At 38.5% G+C, this 20233-nt stretch overlaps 2 protein-coding genes and 1 pseudogene across 2 annotated transcripts; all 3 read right to left on the bottom strand.

Moving 5' to 3' along the window:
- Positions 1-2229: 2229 nt before the first annotated feature.
- On the bottom strand, positions 2230-3809 carry LOC141835940 (cyclin-D2-1-like; annotated as a pseudogene).
- A 5179-nt stretch (positions 3810-8988) lies between these two features.
- On the bottom strand, positions 8989-10075 carry LOC141835699 (CASP-like protein 2B2). Its single transcript, XM_074723074.1, has 3 exons — positions 9636-10075; positions 9430-9562; positions 8989-9365 (listed from the first exon to the last, which is right to left on the bottom strand). The coding sequence occupies exons 1-3, from the start codon at positions 9857-9859 to the stop codon at positions 9063-9065; spliced, it is 660 nt and encodes a 219-aa protein (XP_074579175.1). The 5' UTR covers positions 9860-10075; the 3' UTR covers positions 8989-9062.
- A 1206-nt stretch (positions 10076-11281) lies between these two features.
- On the bottom strand, positions 11282-14695 carry LOC141835698 (putative LL-diaminopimelate aminotransferase, chloroplastic). The gene is made up of 5 exons (XM_074723073.1): positions 14503-14695; positions 14231-14281; positions 13348-13668; positions 11865-12071; positions 11282-11789 (listed from the first exon to the last, which is right to left on the bottom strand). Exons 2-5 carry the CDS (start codon positions 14255-14257, stop codon positions 11496-11498), a joined length of 849 nt encoding a protein of 282 aa, XP_074579174.1. The 5' UTR covers positions 14258-14281; positions 14503-14695; the 3' UTR covers positions 11282-11495.
- Between the last annotated feature and the right edge of the window lie 5538 nt (positions 14696-20233).

Below are 20233 nucleotides of genomic sequence, written 5' to 3'. Positions count from 1 at the left end.
CTCAGACATTCTAATGTTCAAGTCAAGTAGTCGCTCAGAGAGGGTGAAGGACTTGGAAAGAAGTATTTTTACATATTCTAACGTATCTACTGGTGCCAGGAGCGATTATTATATAGAATTACTAGGGGAGAAGATGTCTCATCTTCGATAAAGGAAATGTCACAGTAGTAGAGATGTCCTATCAGAGGTAAGGAGAATATCTTATTGTCGCTGCTATAATGAAAAGTCGTATTGCCCATGTCTGGTACGGCATCAGACCTTGTTGTCATAAATTATACTATTTTAATAAACGAATTATGTCAAATATTATATCATTGTATGTATCCTTCTGACAACAATCTAACAAGCTAAATGATGGGATGATAGGAACAGAATCACTCACGCACTGAGTAGAACATGAGGTGGATGGAACTTAGGCGGCAAAGAGAATCCAAATCCAAATTGCTCGAGATTGAGATTCGAGACAATGACCGAGATGGAGCTCAGGGCCAAGTGGAGACTCGATTGGGAGGCCCGAACTCGGAGCTGAACCCGAATGGGGCAATCGGGTATTGCATTTCAAGACGAGCTGGTTGCCGAGTCGAACAGTCGGAGATAAAGGTAGTTGCCGAATCATAGAGTCGAAATTGAATTAGTTGTCAAATCAAAGCTCGACCACCTTAGTAGGATAGCAAGTGTAAGTCTGAAATTCGAACATCAAATCAAGGTATAGAACGAAGCTAGTCAGCCATGAAGTCAAGCTTTCTATCCGACGTATCATCCCCAATCAAATCAGATCTAGATTTTCTGGATCAAATTATACCAACCCATCACATCCATCATCCCGTTGAAATTGTTTAGCTGCCAATCAAAATTCAACTAGTTCAACCGATTGAAATGCCAATCGATCGATGACTTAACCAAGCCGGAAACACACAAATAGACTCGACCTGATTTTCACACGTGGACACCGAACGAACCAGTGGTCTTGGTGGGCCGTGCCGTGGGCCGTGTCTCTGCCCCAGGCCCGACGAGGGACAGCAACAACACAGAAGGGGATGTTGACGCAAAGGTACAGCAAGGAGTTGGTTAATTATGCTTCGTCTCTTCCTCGCCATCTTTACTGCAGCTGCTCCACACTGACCTCATCACATGCTCTTTCATTCACTTGTCAATTCTTCCTTCCACCCATCCACCATCAAGCCAGCAGCCACTGGGTGGGAGACGAGGGAGGGAAACAGAGCGTTTTACTTTGAATGTCGAAAGTTAAAGAAGGCAAGGCATCTCTTGACCTTTTAACCTACCGCCCCTTCTGCAGCGCGTACCGTGTGAGCCAGCCATGGCAGGGGAGGGCAGGGGAAGGTTTGGTTTGGCTGAAAGGGACATGAAACCTAACCCACCCTGAGCCTTGGGCGATCTGTTCATGCTGACAAACCCTTTCTTTACGTGATTATGTTATGTGTCAATGAACTCTGCAAGCTCTTTCCCTCCCCAGTCTGGGCATAAGGACATCACACAAAGCACCAACCCCCTCCGAAAGCTGTCAGCGTTTAGCATAATTTGGCCGCGAACAGATGCCCCATCCTCCCTCTCCCTTCGCGACGTAAGATGAAAAGGAAAGGTGGCCTGCCACTGTTAAGCATGGACTTTGCCCATGTTCCTGCTTAAAGAGAAGCTACACAAAGTGAGAAGAAAAAGCTCGCAAAAGGAAAAGAACAGGGGAAATCAATTTGCCATAGCGGAAGTGGAACAGGGTCGAAGCCATTCTGCTTTGAGAAGCTTGTCGCTGTGCCCGCGATTGACAAGTCAAACAGCTGGAGGTCGGGGAAGAAGACGCGGTGCCTCCTCCTGTCAAATCAATTCAATTCAATGTCCTGCTGCCTTGTCCGATCTGGCCGTCCATCGAACGGCTTTGTGTAGACGTGGACGGTCCGGATTTGCCTGAGAGATACTACGTCCCGTCCTAGGGCGATTCGCCACGTGGGACGCTTCGCGGGAATCTGATGCTGCGCCTACCTTACCGGGAATTAGGAAGCAAAAGAGAAAGATTGCGACCGACATTTTTCCAACTATTTTCAATAAATAAACAATTAACGACGACAACTGATGATAAATTCCGAAGAAGAACACTTTATTACGATAAATATTGAAGGACAAGAAATTAATATACGAAAAAAAAGTCGAAGGGGATTACTCGAGGCGGCCGCCGCTCTCCGTTACAATATTACCGGTATTAACTAACGGGGTTCTTCATGGAGGCAGGTGCTCAAGCTCTCTGTACAGGAATCGCCGAGCCGGCGGCGCTTGGGCGTTGGTTCCGGGTGGAGCGCGGCGGAGTCGCTGCTGCTGCAGCCGCCGGTGGCGGCGGCGGCGTCGAGGATGGCGACGGGGCTCACGGATGAAAGCCCCGCCGCCGACTCAGTGGCGGGGCAGGGCGGGTTGGGCTTCGACCGGGATGCCGACGGACACGTGTCTGTCACGTAGTCTTGCATGAGCTGGCGACACCGGCTTACCACTTCCTGCTCTCGAAAGGAGTAAATGCACCAATTTTCTTTTAGAATAAAAAGGGGGAAAAGGCGATATTTTATTTTAAATATTTTAAGGGTTTTTTTTTGTCAGTGTTCATTTACTGTCCGAATTGACCGAGGAAAAGTAAGCAGGAATCCGCGCCAAATTCGATGTCCGATCACCGCCGGTAACACCACCTCTCGGTTGTTTACATATCTTCTTAGTCAGTGTTTGGTTAGGTTCCGGTTATTCTTTTGTTGTTATTTAATTTTTAAGGGAAAAGGGAATGCGCGAAGGCGTTATTCTCACCGGCGGTGAAGGGAACCGGGCGCTTAAAAGACAAAAATATACCTTGTTCGCCCAATCGCCGCCGTTCGCGGCGGAGCCGTCGGCCGCGCAGAGCACGGCGGCCACAGCGATCTCCGACGGTCGGAAGCTTAGAAAATCCACCACTGCCAAAGTAGGCCACGTTAGGGCTGCACTCGCAATATTGATGAATAGAATGGGATTTTTGCTCAGCTTATAGATACCGCTGAGGGTGGAGAGGAGTAGGTCGGCGGCGCGGGAGAGAAGGGAAGACGCGGCGGAGAGGTGCGGAAGGAAATCGAAGGGCGTGATGGCACGCATCCGCCATCCGCTGGCGGCCATGAGGAGGAGCTCCATGCGGCGGACGGTGCAGGGGTCGAACACGTAGCCGGGGTCCAGGATCTGCAGGTCAAGCAGCGACGGCACGCGCACCTCCTCCATCTTCGCTGCCACCGACAAGCACGCCACCGATACAAGTTGCATCGGCCAACCCACGCCGCCCCCTTGCTCCATCGCCTTCAATCGATCGACATTTCGCAATTAAATGAAAAGCAGGCCTGAATGGATTGCGATTAATGAAACTCACCGGAAGCGAATGCGAGGAGAGGAAGCGGTCGAGGTAGGTGACAGAGAGGTACGCCGTCACCGCCCGGAATCGGTAGAACTCGTTCACCTACATACACCGATTTAATAAACCAACCTGCATTTTTCAATAAACGGAGAGAACGGAGGAGACTGCGTGCCTTGAGGATCCACTCGACGGCGCGGATGCGGGCGGCGGCGAAGAGGGAGCAGGCGGCGAAGTGGGCGCCGCCGGGAGGCGGATGGTCGGCCTCGGCGGCGAGGAGGGAGGCCAGTCCAGTGCCGTCCGCCAGCACCGCGACGGTGGCGCGGAAGCGCGGGGCCCACTCTTCGTCCTCGGGAGCGGCGGAGGCGTCCCAGGAGGCCACGTCGCCGGCGTCCTCTAGGCAGAATAGGCTGGACGAGGCGGAGAGGAGGTCCGGCGAGGAGGCCATTCGTCAGGGCCGTTTCCCGTCGTGGGGAAACGCGAATCCGAGCATGAAACGCGACGCCGAGAAACGGAAAGGGATGGCGCAGTCTCTCTCTCTCTCTCTCTACCCCTCCTCGGCCTCACGCTCCCCGCTCGCTCGGTAGAGAGAGAGAGGGCGGCGAGTGACTGACGGTTATTACTTATAGAGAAGAGATACAGTGCAAGCTTCCTTTTTAATGGGAAAAATAATGACACGATTTAGTAAATTCTTAATATATATAAATAAAAAATAATTTGTAAAATTTGGACATTTTTAATCCATAATTTAATTTTAAAAAATGAAAAATAAAAAAGGAAAGTATAAGGGAAATTGATTTTTTTTTTATTTATTTATAGGGCATGGCATGGTCAAAGGAAGGGGTGCGTTTGGAAGGTGTGATTTAAGGCATGTGCTCGTCTAAATTGGGACCATGATGGTAAGCTTTAAACGACGTGCGTAATTAAAGATTTGGTGTTTAGGTTTAAGGGAAAGTGTGGGGATGACATTGACTATTGAGAGTGGGGCAAGGCTGTCAATTTTCATCCATCGATAAAGTTTTAATTTTTAATATTGTCGTGTCATTTGATTTTGATTAATTGATAATTAAAAAAAACATTGTTGGAATATAATTTATTTTATTTTGAAATAACTATTTTGCCTTATGTTATTGATATATTATGTGCGTAGTGGGGACAAAACCTTTTTTTTGTTAATTTGATATTCAAATCTTTCAGGCGATTAATTTCATTATAGATAGTTCGCCTTCACGTTCTCATTTTATGTATCAAATAAATTTAAGATTCATTGTAGTTTCTCGATTTATATTTTCACATATGATAATAGAATCGATCGTATAAATTACTTAACGACGGATTCCACTAGAAGTATCAAATAAATTTAAGAACTATAATGACTCTGACATGACAATTCAACATCATTAATAATTTAATTTTTAAATATATTTTATGTATAAATTAAATTTTAATTATTTAAAAATACATTTTATCTCTTACCATCCCATTAAATTCAAGGCTAATGATATAATAATATAATAATATAAGCCTTTTTTAGAAGCTAGTTACTAATTTCTATAATAGCGACTTTATATCATTTTGATTTTGATTTTCTAAGTGATAATCTAATTAAGGTAATATTTTAATAAGCAAAATAAACGATAAGAACTTCATAACACTAATTATATTTTAAATAAATATTATTTGATCATATCAACCGTATAGAAATTATATAGCTTCTACAATGATAACTTTATATCATTTTAATTTTACTTCTCTAAGTAATAATATGGTTAAAATAATATTTCAATGAACAAATACAAACGATGGAGATTCTATGACACTTATTATATTTCAAATGAATATAATTTAATCATAATCACAGACGTGTAAAAGTTATAATTTTTATAATTTATAGTAGCTAGAGGTGTAATCGAATTGAATCAAATCAAATATTAAGAGGCTCAAGCTTGAGCTAGGTTCGTTCGAGTTTAATTCGAGCTTTAATTTTTAAGCTCGAATTCGGCTCATAATGAAATTAAATAGTTCACAAACGGTTTGAACTCAGTTTAAAATGACTCATTTAAAAGTTAAACAAGTTTAGTTCAAGATTGGTTCGAAAATGATGTATTTAAAGGTTAAATGAGCTTAGTTCGAGTTCGGCTCGTTAATATATAATAAATGAGCCTCTTAACAAACATGTTTGTCAGCCTCTTTAACGAATACATTCGTGAGTCTTTAAACAAATATATCCGTGAGCTCACGAACCAAATAATGTTAAACTTAAACTCGGTTCGATAATATTTTCAAGTTTGAAATTAGGTTCGAGTTCGACTCGTTAACTTAATCAAATGAACTTTTTTTCGAACCAAGACCAGAATAACTCGAGAGCGACTTGACTCATTTACCTCTTTAATAGCTATTTGCTAACTTTTATACGCTATAAAAACTAACAGGCAACTACTATAAAAGAGTAAGATTAAGGATAATTCAGATAATTTATGTTAAAGGGGACATTCATTTGACTTTTATTGAAACTGGAGCGTTCATGTTGCTTTTATAATTGAAAATTAGGATGCCATCTTGATTTTTCTGCTATTTTTTTTGGCAAAATCATTTAAAGGGGCCATTTTTTAGTTATTTCTTTGCTAAATTTATCGTCTAAATTTTCCCAAATATATACTAAACATTTTTCAACCTTAATAAAATCATCATATGTATTTATTTTAGTTTTAACTAATTTAAATTATAACAAAATAAAAAATATCCTAATTATTCACATCCCCACTTTTTTTAAAAAAAATATTAAAATAACACTCTATCCATAATTTAATATGTAAAAATATTTTTATTTCAAGAAGAATTATTCATATTCTAAGAATAACATATTTTAATTTATGTCAAAATTTCTCTAAAATTATATATTTTAATCAAATTATTATAAGATAAAATAATGTTTTAATAATTTTAAAGGCCTTTCTTTTTTTAAAAATTAAGGGTGTGTTATTGAAAATTCTAGAAAGAAGTATCCCTAACTGAAAATATTTTTTAAAAGGGGAGTTTTTGGTAAGAAGAGCAAAAACGAAATGGTACAAGGGAATCTGTATGCTGGGCCGTGGTTTGCCTGCCCCTTTTTCTCTCTCTCTCCGGCGAACTCGCGCGAAGGCGATCCCGACGCCACGGTTTCTTCTCTCCTCCCGTCGCCCCCGATCCGTCGGAAACGGGAAGGAAGCCTGCCATTCTCCAGCGGCGGCGTGAATCCTGATCCCTTGCTCGCCCTCCTCAGGTGGTGCGGCCGATCGGTGATTGGACTTGACTACGGCGGCGACGGTTTGGGATTAGCTCCTCTTCCGCGGGCAGTGGCAGGTATTTGCCCATCTTTGATTATTATTCGTATGAGTTATATAAATATCAGTCTACAATCTGCAAACAGTTCAGAATGATCGTTACTTAGTTCTTTCATCTTTTATTAGTTTATTGCATGGTCGCAATCAACCTGGTGGATTTTAAGAGAGGGATTTCATGATTGACTTCTTCCTAAAATCATTTTAAAAAAAACTGCATAAGTTCTTTAGCAATGGTCTTTGGTAGAGATATCTTGGTTATTCAAAAGAAATGTTTTTAGGAATTAACTTCCTAACAACTGTCGATACACAAACATTCAACCATGCAAGGGATGTGGATTGTCTTAATTTGATTATACTATGAGATTTTGTTGGAAGAGGGGATCTGGAGCACTGAGACCACAATTCCCCATACTTAATCAACCAAGTGTTCTGCTCTATTGACAGAATAGAACCCTCAAACCATGAACATTGGCTTTACCAGGAAGGATCTCACTAATAAAATGGGAGAGCCAAAGATGTAGAGAACTAGCAAATAATGGAGATCAAATGCATTGGTTGTATTGCTCCTCTTAGAACCGGAGATTGAACTGAAAAATATATAGTTTAATTGATCATATCAAATTGATCTGAACAATGACATCATAAGTATAATTTATATATTTTTTTACAAGAACCTAGTGTTAATGATGATAAATTAGAAAATGCTGCAGAGACTGACACATGATTCAGCAGCATGGACATGCTATCCTGATTTAAAATATGAAAAAAGGCAAATACAGTTCGTATTAATGGTTATTTACACACTTTTATTCGAAATCGAACTATATAAAAAACATAATTAAACAAAATGTAAAATATAAAGTAGATTATGTTTTTCCTCTCATCTCATTTGTGTCAACTCAACAGAGGGGAAGAGGAGGTGAGTTAATAGCAACAATTGTGTCCTAGTTCATGTCAATTTATGGGCCTTCAAAACGACCATTAAAAGGTACATCGGATCTTGGCTACGAGATTATAGGTTTGAAATTTTGATCAGTTTCTCTGTTCCCATACCTAAACAGACCATCTCCTGTGCCCTCCTCTGCTACTTCGATGATGACAGCTCTCACTTTAACTCAATTTCCCTGATATGTTTTATATTTTGATCAAGGTCTGCTTGTTTTTGTTTTGAACTTTTTTACAGATCTTAGAATTGCCATGTGAGGAAATGGCTCAGATCTGGATAGAATATGATTCTTATTTTTTAGTTCTGCTTTTGTTTCTTTGTAGATCTTGTAAATGACGAAAAGAATCAGTTTCTGTTGGATCTTGTATGAGATGCAGTTTCCATGATGTGGTCCCACTAGTTTTGTTCTACTGTTGAACTATGCTCGTCTCATTTATTATATGGAACTGTTTCAGATTTGCTACTGTCTTTTTAGATCTTGTAGTTCTCTTTTGTAGAATTCCTATTGTCTTGGCTAAGAACAGGTAGTAAATTCTATTCTGCAGCACTCAAATCTGTAGTTGTTTCCTCAAGCCTGTTTTGAAATCAGTTTGTTGTGATTACTTTTAGAGAGATAATGGTTAAAATTACCTTGCTCGATTTATATTTTCTATACTCCAGATGTTTCTAATTATTACAATATTGTTTTCTTTGTGCTGTTCTATGGGAAAAGATAGCATTAGATAATTCTGTTTTCTCATATAACATCGTAGTTGGTGTAATGTTATAGTTGATTGATTGCATCTCTTTCAAATGTATTCTACATAACTGCAACTCATCAAGCTCACAGATTTTCAAGAAGTAAATTATACAAGACTTGGAGCAACGGCTACACAAAAGGTACCAGTATTCTAGACTTGGAGCAATTTTCTAGAATAGTGTATTTCTAAGGAAGATGACAAATCATTGGTTTGGACCAACTACCCAAATCTGATGTGACTCAATCACAAATGGTTTTATGTTGGACCTAAGTCAAAATTGATCAACTAGTTAAGGCAAACCAATAGAGCATAATAAATCAACATTTTTTTATTACTTATTTACCTTGATCATCTGAATTGGACTAAGAGAGGGAAATGTATTTAGATATTCTTATCTTAAATATTCAAAGAAGGGCAATACCCTTCCCAATGAGAATTATTGTATGTGCATTGAAGACAGGCCAAGAACACGCCACAGCACAGCCTCCACATTCATTGCATATTCTTTTCTGCAACTAGGTGAAATTCGTCACCTTAACGGCTCTACATGGTCAGTCTTATAATCATTTATGAAGAGGTAAATCGAGAAACTGTTGTTTAACTTCGTCCGGATTCATTGCATATTCTTAATTCATACATAGAAAATTATTGTACAAGGTTGAAAGCGCAGTAGCCATGGATGTTCATTCTTTCTACAGATCACCAGGGCATGCATCTCTCTCTCTCGCAGTGATCCTGCTGTTGCTGCTGCTGCTCTTGCTGCCTTTGGCTTCTTCGCCATACAAGCGAAAGAGGTTGAACGCAGACACGGAGGAAACAGTGACCACGCAGAGGCAGACGAGGACAGCACAAACGAAGCCTTCCTCTCCTCTCTTGCAGAACTTCGCATACAGATCGCACACCTTCATCCACTGCAGCTCCGGCTGACCGTACTTCGCCAGCGCCGACCCTTGCATCGCCGCCGACACCGCCGCCAAAGTCAGATACGCCACTGCCTGCAGGGAATCTCGGATGGTACTTATCGCTCAACGAACATGAAGAAGAACTTCAAAAGTTAACCTGATCGAGAGAGAAGATAGTCCAAGCCAGGGGCTTGTTCGAGAGGACGCTCCCCTTGACCATGCTCGACGCACACCTGACTCCATGGATCAGGCTGTAGCCTGCGACTGCTCCACTCGTTGCCACCAAGAACCTGCAAAATAAATCCAGTCGGGTTTGTATAGGAGGACAAAGAGGAAGAAGAAGAGGGTTTGGCCTTGGCTTACACCAGAGCTTTCATGTCAGTGAACTTGGCCTTCTTCTCCACCGAGAAGAACTCCCTGGTCTGGGTGTTGGAACCTATCAGGGCGGCAGTGAGGACCCCAAAGAGAGTAATCGCACACCTCAGGACCAGCTCGGCCGCCTTCAACCTCCTCTCCACGGCCCTCAGCTCGCCGCCGGCGTAGTAGACGGCCACAGTCCCAGGACTCACTCCGCCCACAGGAAGCATGTCCTCTCGCTGATCTGAAACTGATCTAGCTCGAGAGAAGAGAAGGAACAAGGAAGGAGGTACCTGAAGAAGAGCAGCAGCCTAGCTAGCTAGCTCTTATTTTTGTAGTCCAAGAGCCAGAGCAAAAGTTCAAACAGAGTCTGTGCGTGGATCATCTGTACCAGAGTCGCCTGCACGGTAGCACAGGGAAATGGACCATTATGGTAAAAGGATTATTCATCAGCACAAACACTGAGAATTAAAATTAAAATTAAAATTAAAAAAAGAATTTTTTTAACATATGAATAAAAAAATATTTTATTATATTATTTAATTAAAAATATATTCTTACTTTAGTGTAACAATTATAGAGTAGAAAAAAATTTATATAGAATACTTTTTGAGACAAAAAGTAAAAGACTGCTATCATTTTTTTTTAAGAATTATGAAAGGGATGTCATTATTTCATCTGTAAGTGCATCTGCAATGGTAGTGTGTTATAACACTAAAAAAGTTTTAAAAAAATTGCATGCAAAGGCTGGCCCATATCACATGAACTTGTTCATGTGGATCACTCCTCCACGTCATCCAAGAGCGTTGTTAACGTTCCATTACAGATGCTCTAACTCATCTATAGTTATTCAATTGTTCTCTAATACATTATTTTTATTATTATTTCTGTTTAAATTTTGAATTGATTAAATATGAAATCATAACTGCTATACTATAACATACTTAACAAGTTTAAAAATATTTATATTATAGTAACTACTAATTGTTACACTGTGTATTCAATTATGTTTACCTACCATTCACACGTTGTAGCGTTATAAAATTATAATTGTTATAAGTATTATAGCAATTATAAAATCATAGCTACTATAATTCAATATCATCTTCTCAACAAATCAAACTCAAAAAAATATATACTTGAATAATTATTTTAATAATTTAATTCATTTAAAATTCATTTTGATTACGTTATCAAACACATTTAAATATTATAAAATTTAACTAGATTTGAGTCGTATCGATAAGGGAGGAATTGAATTTCCCACCTTAAGAAGGGACCGGTTGGGTGGCTTTGGATAGGAGGTCAAAGGAGTGATGTCTGCACATCACCCCTTTGACCTCAAACGTGTACAGATTCTGTTGCGTGAAAGGGACGGAAGGAATCTTCATGGGGTCTTGAAATATCCGCTATTATTCTTTCTGCGATTCGATAAGGACTTTCTTAGTGACAAATGGTCCATTAAATGCAATCTTTAAAGCCATTGATCACTCATTAAGTTGCAACATTAGTGAGTAGGGTACGTGAAAATAACAGATTGAAACCCAAATTAGCAGCTGTCTGCAGCAGCTTTAGCTAGCTCTGCATTTTTTCCAACCATATGGTGTTTTTTTAGATTTGTCCAATATATAAAATTAAGGAAATAGAAAATATGAAATAAACTGAGCACCTTTCTGCAATACCCTGAATCATTCTACAAACTTCGCTACTGAATAATAAGAACAAGTAAAACTTGTATGTGGTAGATTCTTTCTTCAGCAAATAAAAACATGATTCAATCTCTGATACGCTCTTGTTTCTTTCATTACGAGGTCCATCTCCCTGCATTATTTGTTCTTAAAATGGAGATGAATACTGATCGATCTCTCATCTGTAGAGTTGCTTGATTCTTTTGGCAGCTTCCAAAACGTTCTCTCTGTGACCAAAAGCACTGACCCTGATAAAGCTCTCCCCTCCGGGTCCGAATCCACTTCCGGGTGTAGTAACCACATGTGCCTTGTCGAGAATCTCGGCAAACACGTCCCACGAACTACGACCAGGGAACTGTACCCAGACATAGGGAGCATTCTTCCCACCGTAAACATTGAAGCCGAGTGAACTAAATGTGTCCATGATGATCTTAGTATTCTCTTTGTAGAAGTTAATAGTGTCTTGCATGGCCTGAACCAAACATGAAGCAATCAGAGTCTGCAATGCTTATGACATGTGGTTAAACATTGCATAAAAACTACTGACCTTCAAACCCGCAGGAGAGAGACAGGCTAGACCTCCAGCTTGTGCAATGTTTGATGCACCATTGAAGCATGTGCATACGATTCGATTGAAATCCTTAGCAACAGGAAAACCATCAGAGAAAAGCAGTTCCTTTGGGATCACAGTCCAGCCAAGGCGAACACCAGTGAAACCAGCATATTTGGAAAATGATGATATTTCAATTGCTACCTACCAAACATGAATTGTTATATCATTCCAAGCAAATATCTGATCATAATTATAAGAAAGAAAGCAGTAGCTATTGCAAATGGATGGACAATAATAATGTATGTCTCAGTAGTTTCCTTAATATTTCATACCATTTTCTAAGACTTGGTACTGGTGCAGGAAGCAAGAATTCAGGTCGAGATCCTTTCCAGAAAAAAATAAAAAATAATAATAATAATTCAAAATGATAAGATCAACTTTTAGCAGAAACAATCATAGAATTTATAATTTGTAGAATTTTGACCTAGGAAGGACATTAGCCATCAATTAGTTGGATAGAGACAATGAACTTTGATGTTGAAATTGTCCAAGGTATGCTGTTCCTTACAGCATAGATGCCATTGCAGACCCAGGTTAAGGGAGGGGAAAACAACATTTAAGGCAATAATTGCCAAGTCCTAGGAGGGGAGTACTGGGATTGACTCATATGTGACAGCCCCATCAAGTAGGATACTCCATGTGAGGTGGATGTCTCTCCTACTGTCCTACATCATAATTGGTACTAAGATCGAGAGCTGCTAGCGGTTCACAATCAGTTCCTATGAACAGGCTGAGTTTTGGGTCAGCAAGAATACATCAGAATTTGTTCAAAGCAGATCCAACCCATGAGACACTAATTTAGGTACACAGCTTTAGTTAAAAGACATACGAAGTTCGCATGCTTGACTCTTTTAGTCCCACATTGCGCCACTCCCTTTCTTGCTAGCTTCAACCATGTTTTCTTCTCTCTTTTCTTTTCTGCTGAGCAGCCCACTTTTCCCTTCCTATGGCTATTGTCAAGTTAAGGGCCACCCTACAAGACAATATCCTACCATATGGATATTGAGATACCATAGCTGTATGTTCTCACAATCAGTTCAATCAAATGAGCCACAAATCTATATGTCAAGATTAACTACTTTTGACGCTTTTACCTTGGACGATATAATAGCAATGTCTGCACTTTCATGAAAATTCTTATGATCCAAGGTTATTTTGTGATCCGGATGTAACATTTGGCATGTTGAAAGTCAGAAATATACCCCATAAGCAAGGAAAAGAAATTTATTCTTTAACAGATAAATATCAGCTGGACTACATGTATAAGTATATCCTAAGTTAAATACTTGAGAATGCTGTCATAATGAGTCATGGCATAAGTGGATTGTCTGGAAATGAGGGTGGGTATGATCAGATCAAATATATAATCTACGTCTGATATTTCTGGGTAGTGACAATAAATTGACACTGGACTCACTTCTTTTGCTCCGGGGATTTCAAAGATAGAACGAGGACTGTCATCTGAAATATACATAGCATAAGCAGAATCATAAACTATAATTGACCCATTATCCTTTGCAAACTGAACTAGTTGGGTCAGCTGATCTCTCGATGCTGCAGATCCTGTTGGGTTGTTTGGTGAACAGAAGTAGATGACATCAGCTTGTGAGATACTTGACAAATCAGGGAAAAAATCATTCTCAGGTACACATCTCATGTATTCAATGTTTGCATATTTCTCGATATCCTTCTGAAATAAACCAGTTTGTCCCATGATAACACTTGAATCAACATATGCCTGTAAGCAATAGATCATTAGCACAGCTTGCAGAAATTTCATATATTGATTACCAGACAAAAAACAATAAACATAAAGTTCTCTAAGTTGCCATTAGCATAATTTCCCATCAAGAAAACATCAAAATGAAGTTTAATATTGCTACTGGACAAATGGATAAGTTCATATACTGTATGCATATTGACATTCTTTGAGATAAACAAGAATTTACAGAGGAATACTATTGATAGACAACATTATAAAGTAACTTCTATGCAAACTGAAAACAAAATGCAAATCTACAGAGTTAGACTCACAGGATGTGAGGGCTTTTGAACGATAAACCATTAGCACAGCTTGCAAAAATTTACATATTGATTACCAGACAAAACCAATAAACATGAAGTTCTCTAAGTTGACATTAAATAACTTCCAATCAAGAAAAAAAATATTGCCATTGAACAAATAGATAAGTCCATAGGATGTATGCATATTGACATTCCTCCAGATAACAAAGAATATACACAGGAATACTATTGCTCAAAAGGAAAACAGAATGCAAATATACAGAGTTAGAACTCACAGGATATGAGGGATCTTGAACAGCCATTTTCACTTCAGATCCAAATAGAAGCTGCCAGAAATGTAAGCGGGTAAAACATATTTGTTGTTTAGTCATTAGGCATAAGAACACAAACTGTTTTAATCTCCAAATTCTAGTGAAGAAGCATATAGCGCAAAATTATAGCAAGTAACAACTAACAAGTAGAAAAAATTCACCGGTATAAGCTAAAATTTCCAAGCTGAAAATTAGTAGATCACGATGGAAGGAGACCACAAAATCTAGAATAAAACCTGAAGCCGAGAGATATCACACTTTGCCCCATCGGATACAAATATGTCAGTTTCTTCAATAATAAGGTCTTTGTAGTATGTTGAAGCTATAGCAGCTCTTAGCTTCTGCAAAAGAGTTCAACTGGCAAATGTCTGGTAAGCCAACAAAAAATAATATGATCCTAAGAATACTGAACATTTCCTATTGATCCGAAAAATATGAACCAACAAAAAATAATATGATTAAATTAATAAAACAGATGTGCTGCATCAAGTCTAACCAAGGTTAGAGCTTCTGTGTAAACATCACGACTGGAAAAAAAATCCATGTAAAAATTAACAGGATGAAGATAGCAACAGAAATCACCATCAAATGTGTTATTTTTGCTCTTCTAAGAATTCATGTAATACATTCTCACAGAAGATGAATGGAGCACAAATTCTAAGAAATATAAAAACCACACAGAAGTCAAATGTTTGGGCATCTCACATTTACATTAGCTAGAATAATGGAAATGTCACTTTGTTAATTTATGGTGATGGCTTACCATTTACTGGAGGAAAAAGGTTCCATCAGCTATGAATATTGCAAGCTATTAAGAATAAGAAAACCTTAACCTATGCATTCAGGATGAAATCAAACCACCAATATTTGATGGGTCAAAAGGAACTTGCAAGCATAGTTTAAAATCTCAAGCCGTTTCGCCCAATACAAGTGAATCATCTCATTTTGCCCACAGACTGACATCGGCACAAGTACGCCTTTGGTGCCAACGCGCCATGACGTGTCCGAATGCGTCACCTGGGCTCGACAACAAGTCTTGAGGCGTCACACAGGTCTAACGAAGCATCCGGACGTGTTGCATGGGCCCGAGGTCGTTGACGGCATGGAGGGGTAAGGTCTTTAACTTAGATTTAATTAAATAACTTAGATTACTAATTTTAATCAACTCCTAGCTATATTGAAATAATTTAAATAGACTTAATTAAAGTCTAATAAAATTATCTCATTGATTTAATATATATATATATATATATATAATTTATTTTTATTTTTTATTTTTAAATATTTAGATTAATTTTTTATTTTTAATTAATATATTTTTGTATTTAAAAAATACCGAAGCTATATTGGCACGGCACGATACAGTACCAAAACTGTATCGTTCCGATCTAGGACTAAAACCTTGACACAGTTCAAAATTTTAAACCATGCTTACAAGAATTTATTCCAAAAGCATAATGGAATATCAATTTGTAACAACTTGGGCGGCGTCGGCTGCCGCTTGGGCGGCGTCCCAAGCGGTGGCATTGGGGCGGCGGAGGGTCCGTCGACGCGGCCTACGAGGCATGGGGTGTAACACCCACATTATTTTTCTAATTTTAAAGATTTTTAATTAGATTTGAAATTTGAATTAAGGTCTTTTGGTTAAATGATAGAAGGGAGTTTGATAAAATAAAATAGGTGAAAAGATTCGTTTTTGCAAGGCGAATTCAACAAAATTTGTTTGGGTCAATTTGGAAGTCGTTTGATGGCCCAACCAAGCGACCCAAAATTTAATCTGGTTCGATTCGAGAAATTAGACCCGGTTTAATCGGGATTTCTTAAACCCGAAGTTAGGAGTACTGTGCACTCCTCTTTATAAAAGAGTTCGGTCGTTTCCTCTCCGTGCGACCCACGCCCCACCGAGCCGCGGCCGCCGCGCGGACTGCGTCCACCGAGCCGCCCGATTCTGCCGGCGAGGAACTCGGAACGGACCAGGAGAAGGCTTTAAAAGCAAGCCGTTTAAACCCTAGCCGTCAGCCGCCTCCCCCTTTTCCTCCACCGCGAGCCGTGCGACCAGCGCCGCCGTCCCCTTCGGACCAGAGCCCCGACCGTCGCCTCCTTCCTCTGTTCGTCGCCCTGCACAGCCGTCGCCGCTTCTGCTCCGCCATCGGTCGACGCCGCCCCGATCGCCACCCCTGTTCCACGCCGCGGCTGCCCTGTTCGCGTGAAGACGCCTCTGAAGCCGCCGCGTAGAGAAGCAGAGCAGCCGCTGTTTTCCTTCGCCGGAGAAGAAGGAAGCAACGACGAACGCCGCCCCCTTTCCTCAGCCTCCTCCCGCCGAGCAGCCGACGCCCCTGCCCGGTTCGGCCGTGTTCACGCGAGGAAGAAGGTAGGTTGATTAATTTAATTGTTTGCTTAATTAATTAAAGTTAGTTTAATTAATCAAGTTAATTAATTTAATTGTTAATCAATTAATTGAGTGATTAATTAACCTTTTAGTTCAATTAAGTAATTAAGTAATTAGATTAATAAATAGTTAATTAGTTTGAGTGATTAATTAATAAATTGATAGTTAATCTAGTTTAGTTAGACTAATTACATCTTAATTAGTTTGATAAGTAGTTAATTGTTAAATTAGATAATTGATTTATAAATTAAGATATTGAGATTTAAATAATTAATGGACAATTAATCAAGGGATTAGATTAGGTCCATGATTTCGGTTAAGTTGTAGTTATGATGTTTGCTAGGTCGCACGAAGAAGACGCTAGAGCACCTCAGAGAAAGTCTCCGATTTCACAAATCTTAGCATTAAAAACCTAGTGAGCAGACAAAGTAAATACATATCTCACCTGCAATATGAGTTGCTCCGTTGGTTTCTTTATTCTGTCTACAGTATGGTTTTATAGAGCACGCATAAAAGTAGTATCTCCATGACATCATTTTAAGTTAAAGCATGTGTAAATTGTTTCTTTCCAAATTGCATGATATAAGAAGTATAAGAAATGTATTTCACTTTTAAGAGGCGGGTATCGGGCTAAAGGTTCGCCCATAATGAATTCCGGACCAAAGGTTCGCCCATAAGGAAAGGAATTCCAGGCCAAAGGTCGCCTGATAAGATAAGTCCTCTGGTAGCATTCGGTGGCTAGCTACCCCGAGTTCTATCAGAGATGCGCGCATTGATACTCCGCCAGGACCCATAAGTATGTTTAAGTATGTTTACTTATTTCCTATTTAATTACGAAAGAATGCATGAAATGATTTTCGTTGTTTTGTGAGATTAGGTATGTACTTACTAAGCGTTGCTTATAGTTTGCATTCCTCATATTGCAGATAAATAAAAGGAAAAGTTTTAGGAAAGAGGAGGCAGCTGAAAAGGTGTTCGATGTGTGGTGTTGGCGGAACCGCGGAATAAGATCAAGGATTAAGAATTAAATAAATGTTTATTTTATGTCCAAGAATTTATATTTATTTCTTTGCTTCCGCTTGTTAAACAGAAAAGAATATTTTATTTTAATTTGTGTTATGTTATTAAAGTTAAAGTACATAACGTCTCCCTATTAGAATAAGAAAGAGGGGGATGTTACATGGGGAGAAGAGTAGGGGTGAGCAAAAATTCAGTTAAACCGAATAAACCGATCAAACCGAATCGAATTTTTAATTCGGTTCAGTTATTTCGGAAGTTCGGTTATTTTTTAAAAAAAATTGGTTAATTCGGTTCGGTTTCGGTTTTAAATTTTCTTATTCGGTTAAACCGAATAAATTGAATTAATTAAATTAAAAAATAATTTATAAATTTTAAGTAAATAAATTTATAAATCTCTAATTTATTAGTAAAATTTTTATAATATTTAAAAAAATTCGGTTAATTCGGTCGAAAATCGAATTAACCGATAAAATATCGGTTCGGTTTGTTCGGTTTTTATTGGAAAATTCGACCGATTCGGTTGGCTCGAAAAAAATCGGTTTATTCGATTTTCGGTTAATTCGGTTCGGTTCGGTTTTAACCGAATACTCACCCCTATGGCGCAGCCGCCTGGGCGGCGTCGGCAACCGCCTGGGCGACGTCGGCAGTTGCTTGGGCGGCGTCCCAAGCGGTGGCATTGGGGCGGCGGAGGGTCCGTCGACGCGGCCTGCGAGGCATGGGGAGAAGAGTAGGGGTGAGCAAAAATTCGGTTAAACCGAATAAACCGATCAAACCGAACCAATTTTAAATTCGGTTCGATTATTTCGGAAGTTCGGTTATTTTTTTTAAAAAATCGGTTAATTCGGTTCGATTTCGATTTTATATTTTCTTATTCGGTTAAACCGAATAAATCGAATTAATCGAATTAATTAAATTAAAAAAATAATTTATAAATTTTAAGTAAATAAATTTATAAAACTCTAATTTATTAGTAAAATTTTTATAATATTTAAAAAAATTTGGTTAATTCGGTTAATTCGGTCGAAAACCGAATTAACCGATAAAATATCGGTTCGGTTTGTTCGGTTTTTATTGGAAAATTTGGTCGGTTCGGTTGTTTCGAAAAAAATTGATTTATTCGGTTTCGATTAATTCGGTTCGGTTTGGTTCGGTTTTAACTGAATACTCACCCCTAGAGAAGAGGGAGAGGGGATGGGGAGGGGGAGGGGAAGGGGAGGGGGAGCGGAGATTTTTTATAGTTTCTGTAGCTCCAAATAATTTACCTAAATTTATTTTAAATTTAAAAATAAAATTAAAGAATTATATTTATTGATTTAATGAATAAAATAATTATTTTATTAATATATATAAATTTATTTTAAATTTTAAAAAAATTAACAAATTATATTTATTAATGAATTATTTTATTAAAATAATTATTTTTAGTAAATTATTATATTAAAATAAAATTATCAATTTATATTTATTAATTTAACTAATTATTTTAATAAATTATTTTATTAAAATAAATAAAATTTTGTTTTAAATTAAAAAAAATAAAATTATGGAATTATATTTATTAATTTAATAAATTATTTTAATAAATTATATATAAATTTATTTTAAAATTTAAAAGATAAAATTAAAAAGTTACATTTATTAATTTAATAAATTATTTTATTAAAATAATCGTGCGATGACAAGTGTTTGGCTTATTCCTGCACATCAAGAGGACGAGGCAGATATGATAGGCATTGACAAGGAGTGGGTGACCCAAGGTTCGCAAGTATATCTTGGGAATTAGAAACCAAAGAAATCATCCAAGAAATTCGAAAAAAAGGCTTGGGCGAAGTTCGCAGCCGCCTGGGCGAAGTCGGCAGCCACCTAGGCGGCGTCGGCAACCGCCTGGGCGGCGTCGACAGCCGCTTGGGCGGTGTCCCAAGCGGTGGCATTGGGGCGGCGGAGGGTCCGTCGACGTGGCCTGCGAGGCATGGGGAGAAGAGTAGGGGTGAGCAAAAATTCGGTTAAACCGAATAAACCGATCAAACCGAACCGAATTTTAAATTCGGTTCGGTTATTTCGGAAGTTCGGTTATTTTTTAAAAAAAATCGGTTAATTCAGTTCGATTTCGATAAAATTCGGTTCGGTTATTTCGGAAGTTCGGTTATTTTTTAAAAAAAATCGGTTAATTCAGTTCGATTTCGATTTTAAATTTTCTTATTCGGTTAAACCGAATAAATCGAATTAACCGAATTAATTAAATTAAAAAAATAATTTATAAATTTTAAATAATTAAATTTATAAATCTCTAATTTATTAGTAAAATTTTTATAATATTTAAAAAAATTCGGTTAATTCGGTTAATTCGATCGAAAACCGAATTAACCGATAAAATATCGATTCGGTTTGTTCGATTTTTATTGGAAAATTCGGTCGGTTCGGTTGGTTTGAAAAAAATCGGTTTATTCGGTTTTCGATTAATTTGGTTCGGTTCAGTTCGGTTTTAATCGAATACTCACCCCTATGAGGAAATTGCTCAGATCTGGATAGAATATGATTCTTATTTTTTAGTTCTGCTT

The sequence above is a fragment of the Curcuma longa genome, chromosome 10 (assembly GCF_044706935.1).
Source record: "Curcuma longa cultivar G26 ecotype Majalengka, Jawa Barat chromosome 10, ITB_CL_G26_1.1, whole genome shotgun sequence".
Lineage (NCBI taxonomy): Eukaryota > Viridiplantae > Streptophyta > Magnoliopsida > Zingiberales > Zingiberaceae > Curcuma > Curcuma longa.
Note: the sequence above shows the minus strand (reverse complement) of the source record. Positions and strands in the feature narration are given on the sequence as shown.

Coding starts and splice junctions, on each gene's coding strand:
- LOC141835699 (XM_074723074.1), bottom strand. CDS start 9,859: ATGCTTCCTGTGGGCGGAGTGAGTCCTGGGACTGTGGCCGTCTACTAC. Junction 9,563..9,635: donor ACTGACATGAAAGCTCTGGT/GTAAGCCAAGGC, acceptor TTTATTTTGCAG/GTTCTTGGTGGCAACGAGTG. Junction 9,366..9,429: donor CTATCTTCTCTCTCGATCAG/GTTAACTTTTGA, acceptor GATTCCCTGCAG/GCAGTGGCGTATCTGACTTT.
- LOC141835698 (XM_074723073.1), bottom strand. CDS start 14,257: ATGGCTGTTCAAGATCCCTCATATCCT. Junction 12,072..13,347: donor AAATCCCCGGAGCAAAAGAA/GTGAGTCCAGTG, acceptor CATGTTTGGTAG/GTAGCAATTGAAATATCATC. Junction 11,790..11,864: donor TCTCTCCTGCGGGTTTGAAG/GTCAGTAGTTTT, acceptor TGTTTGGTTCAG/GCCATGCAAGACACTATTAA.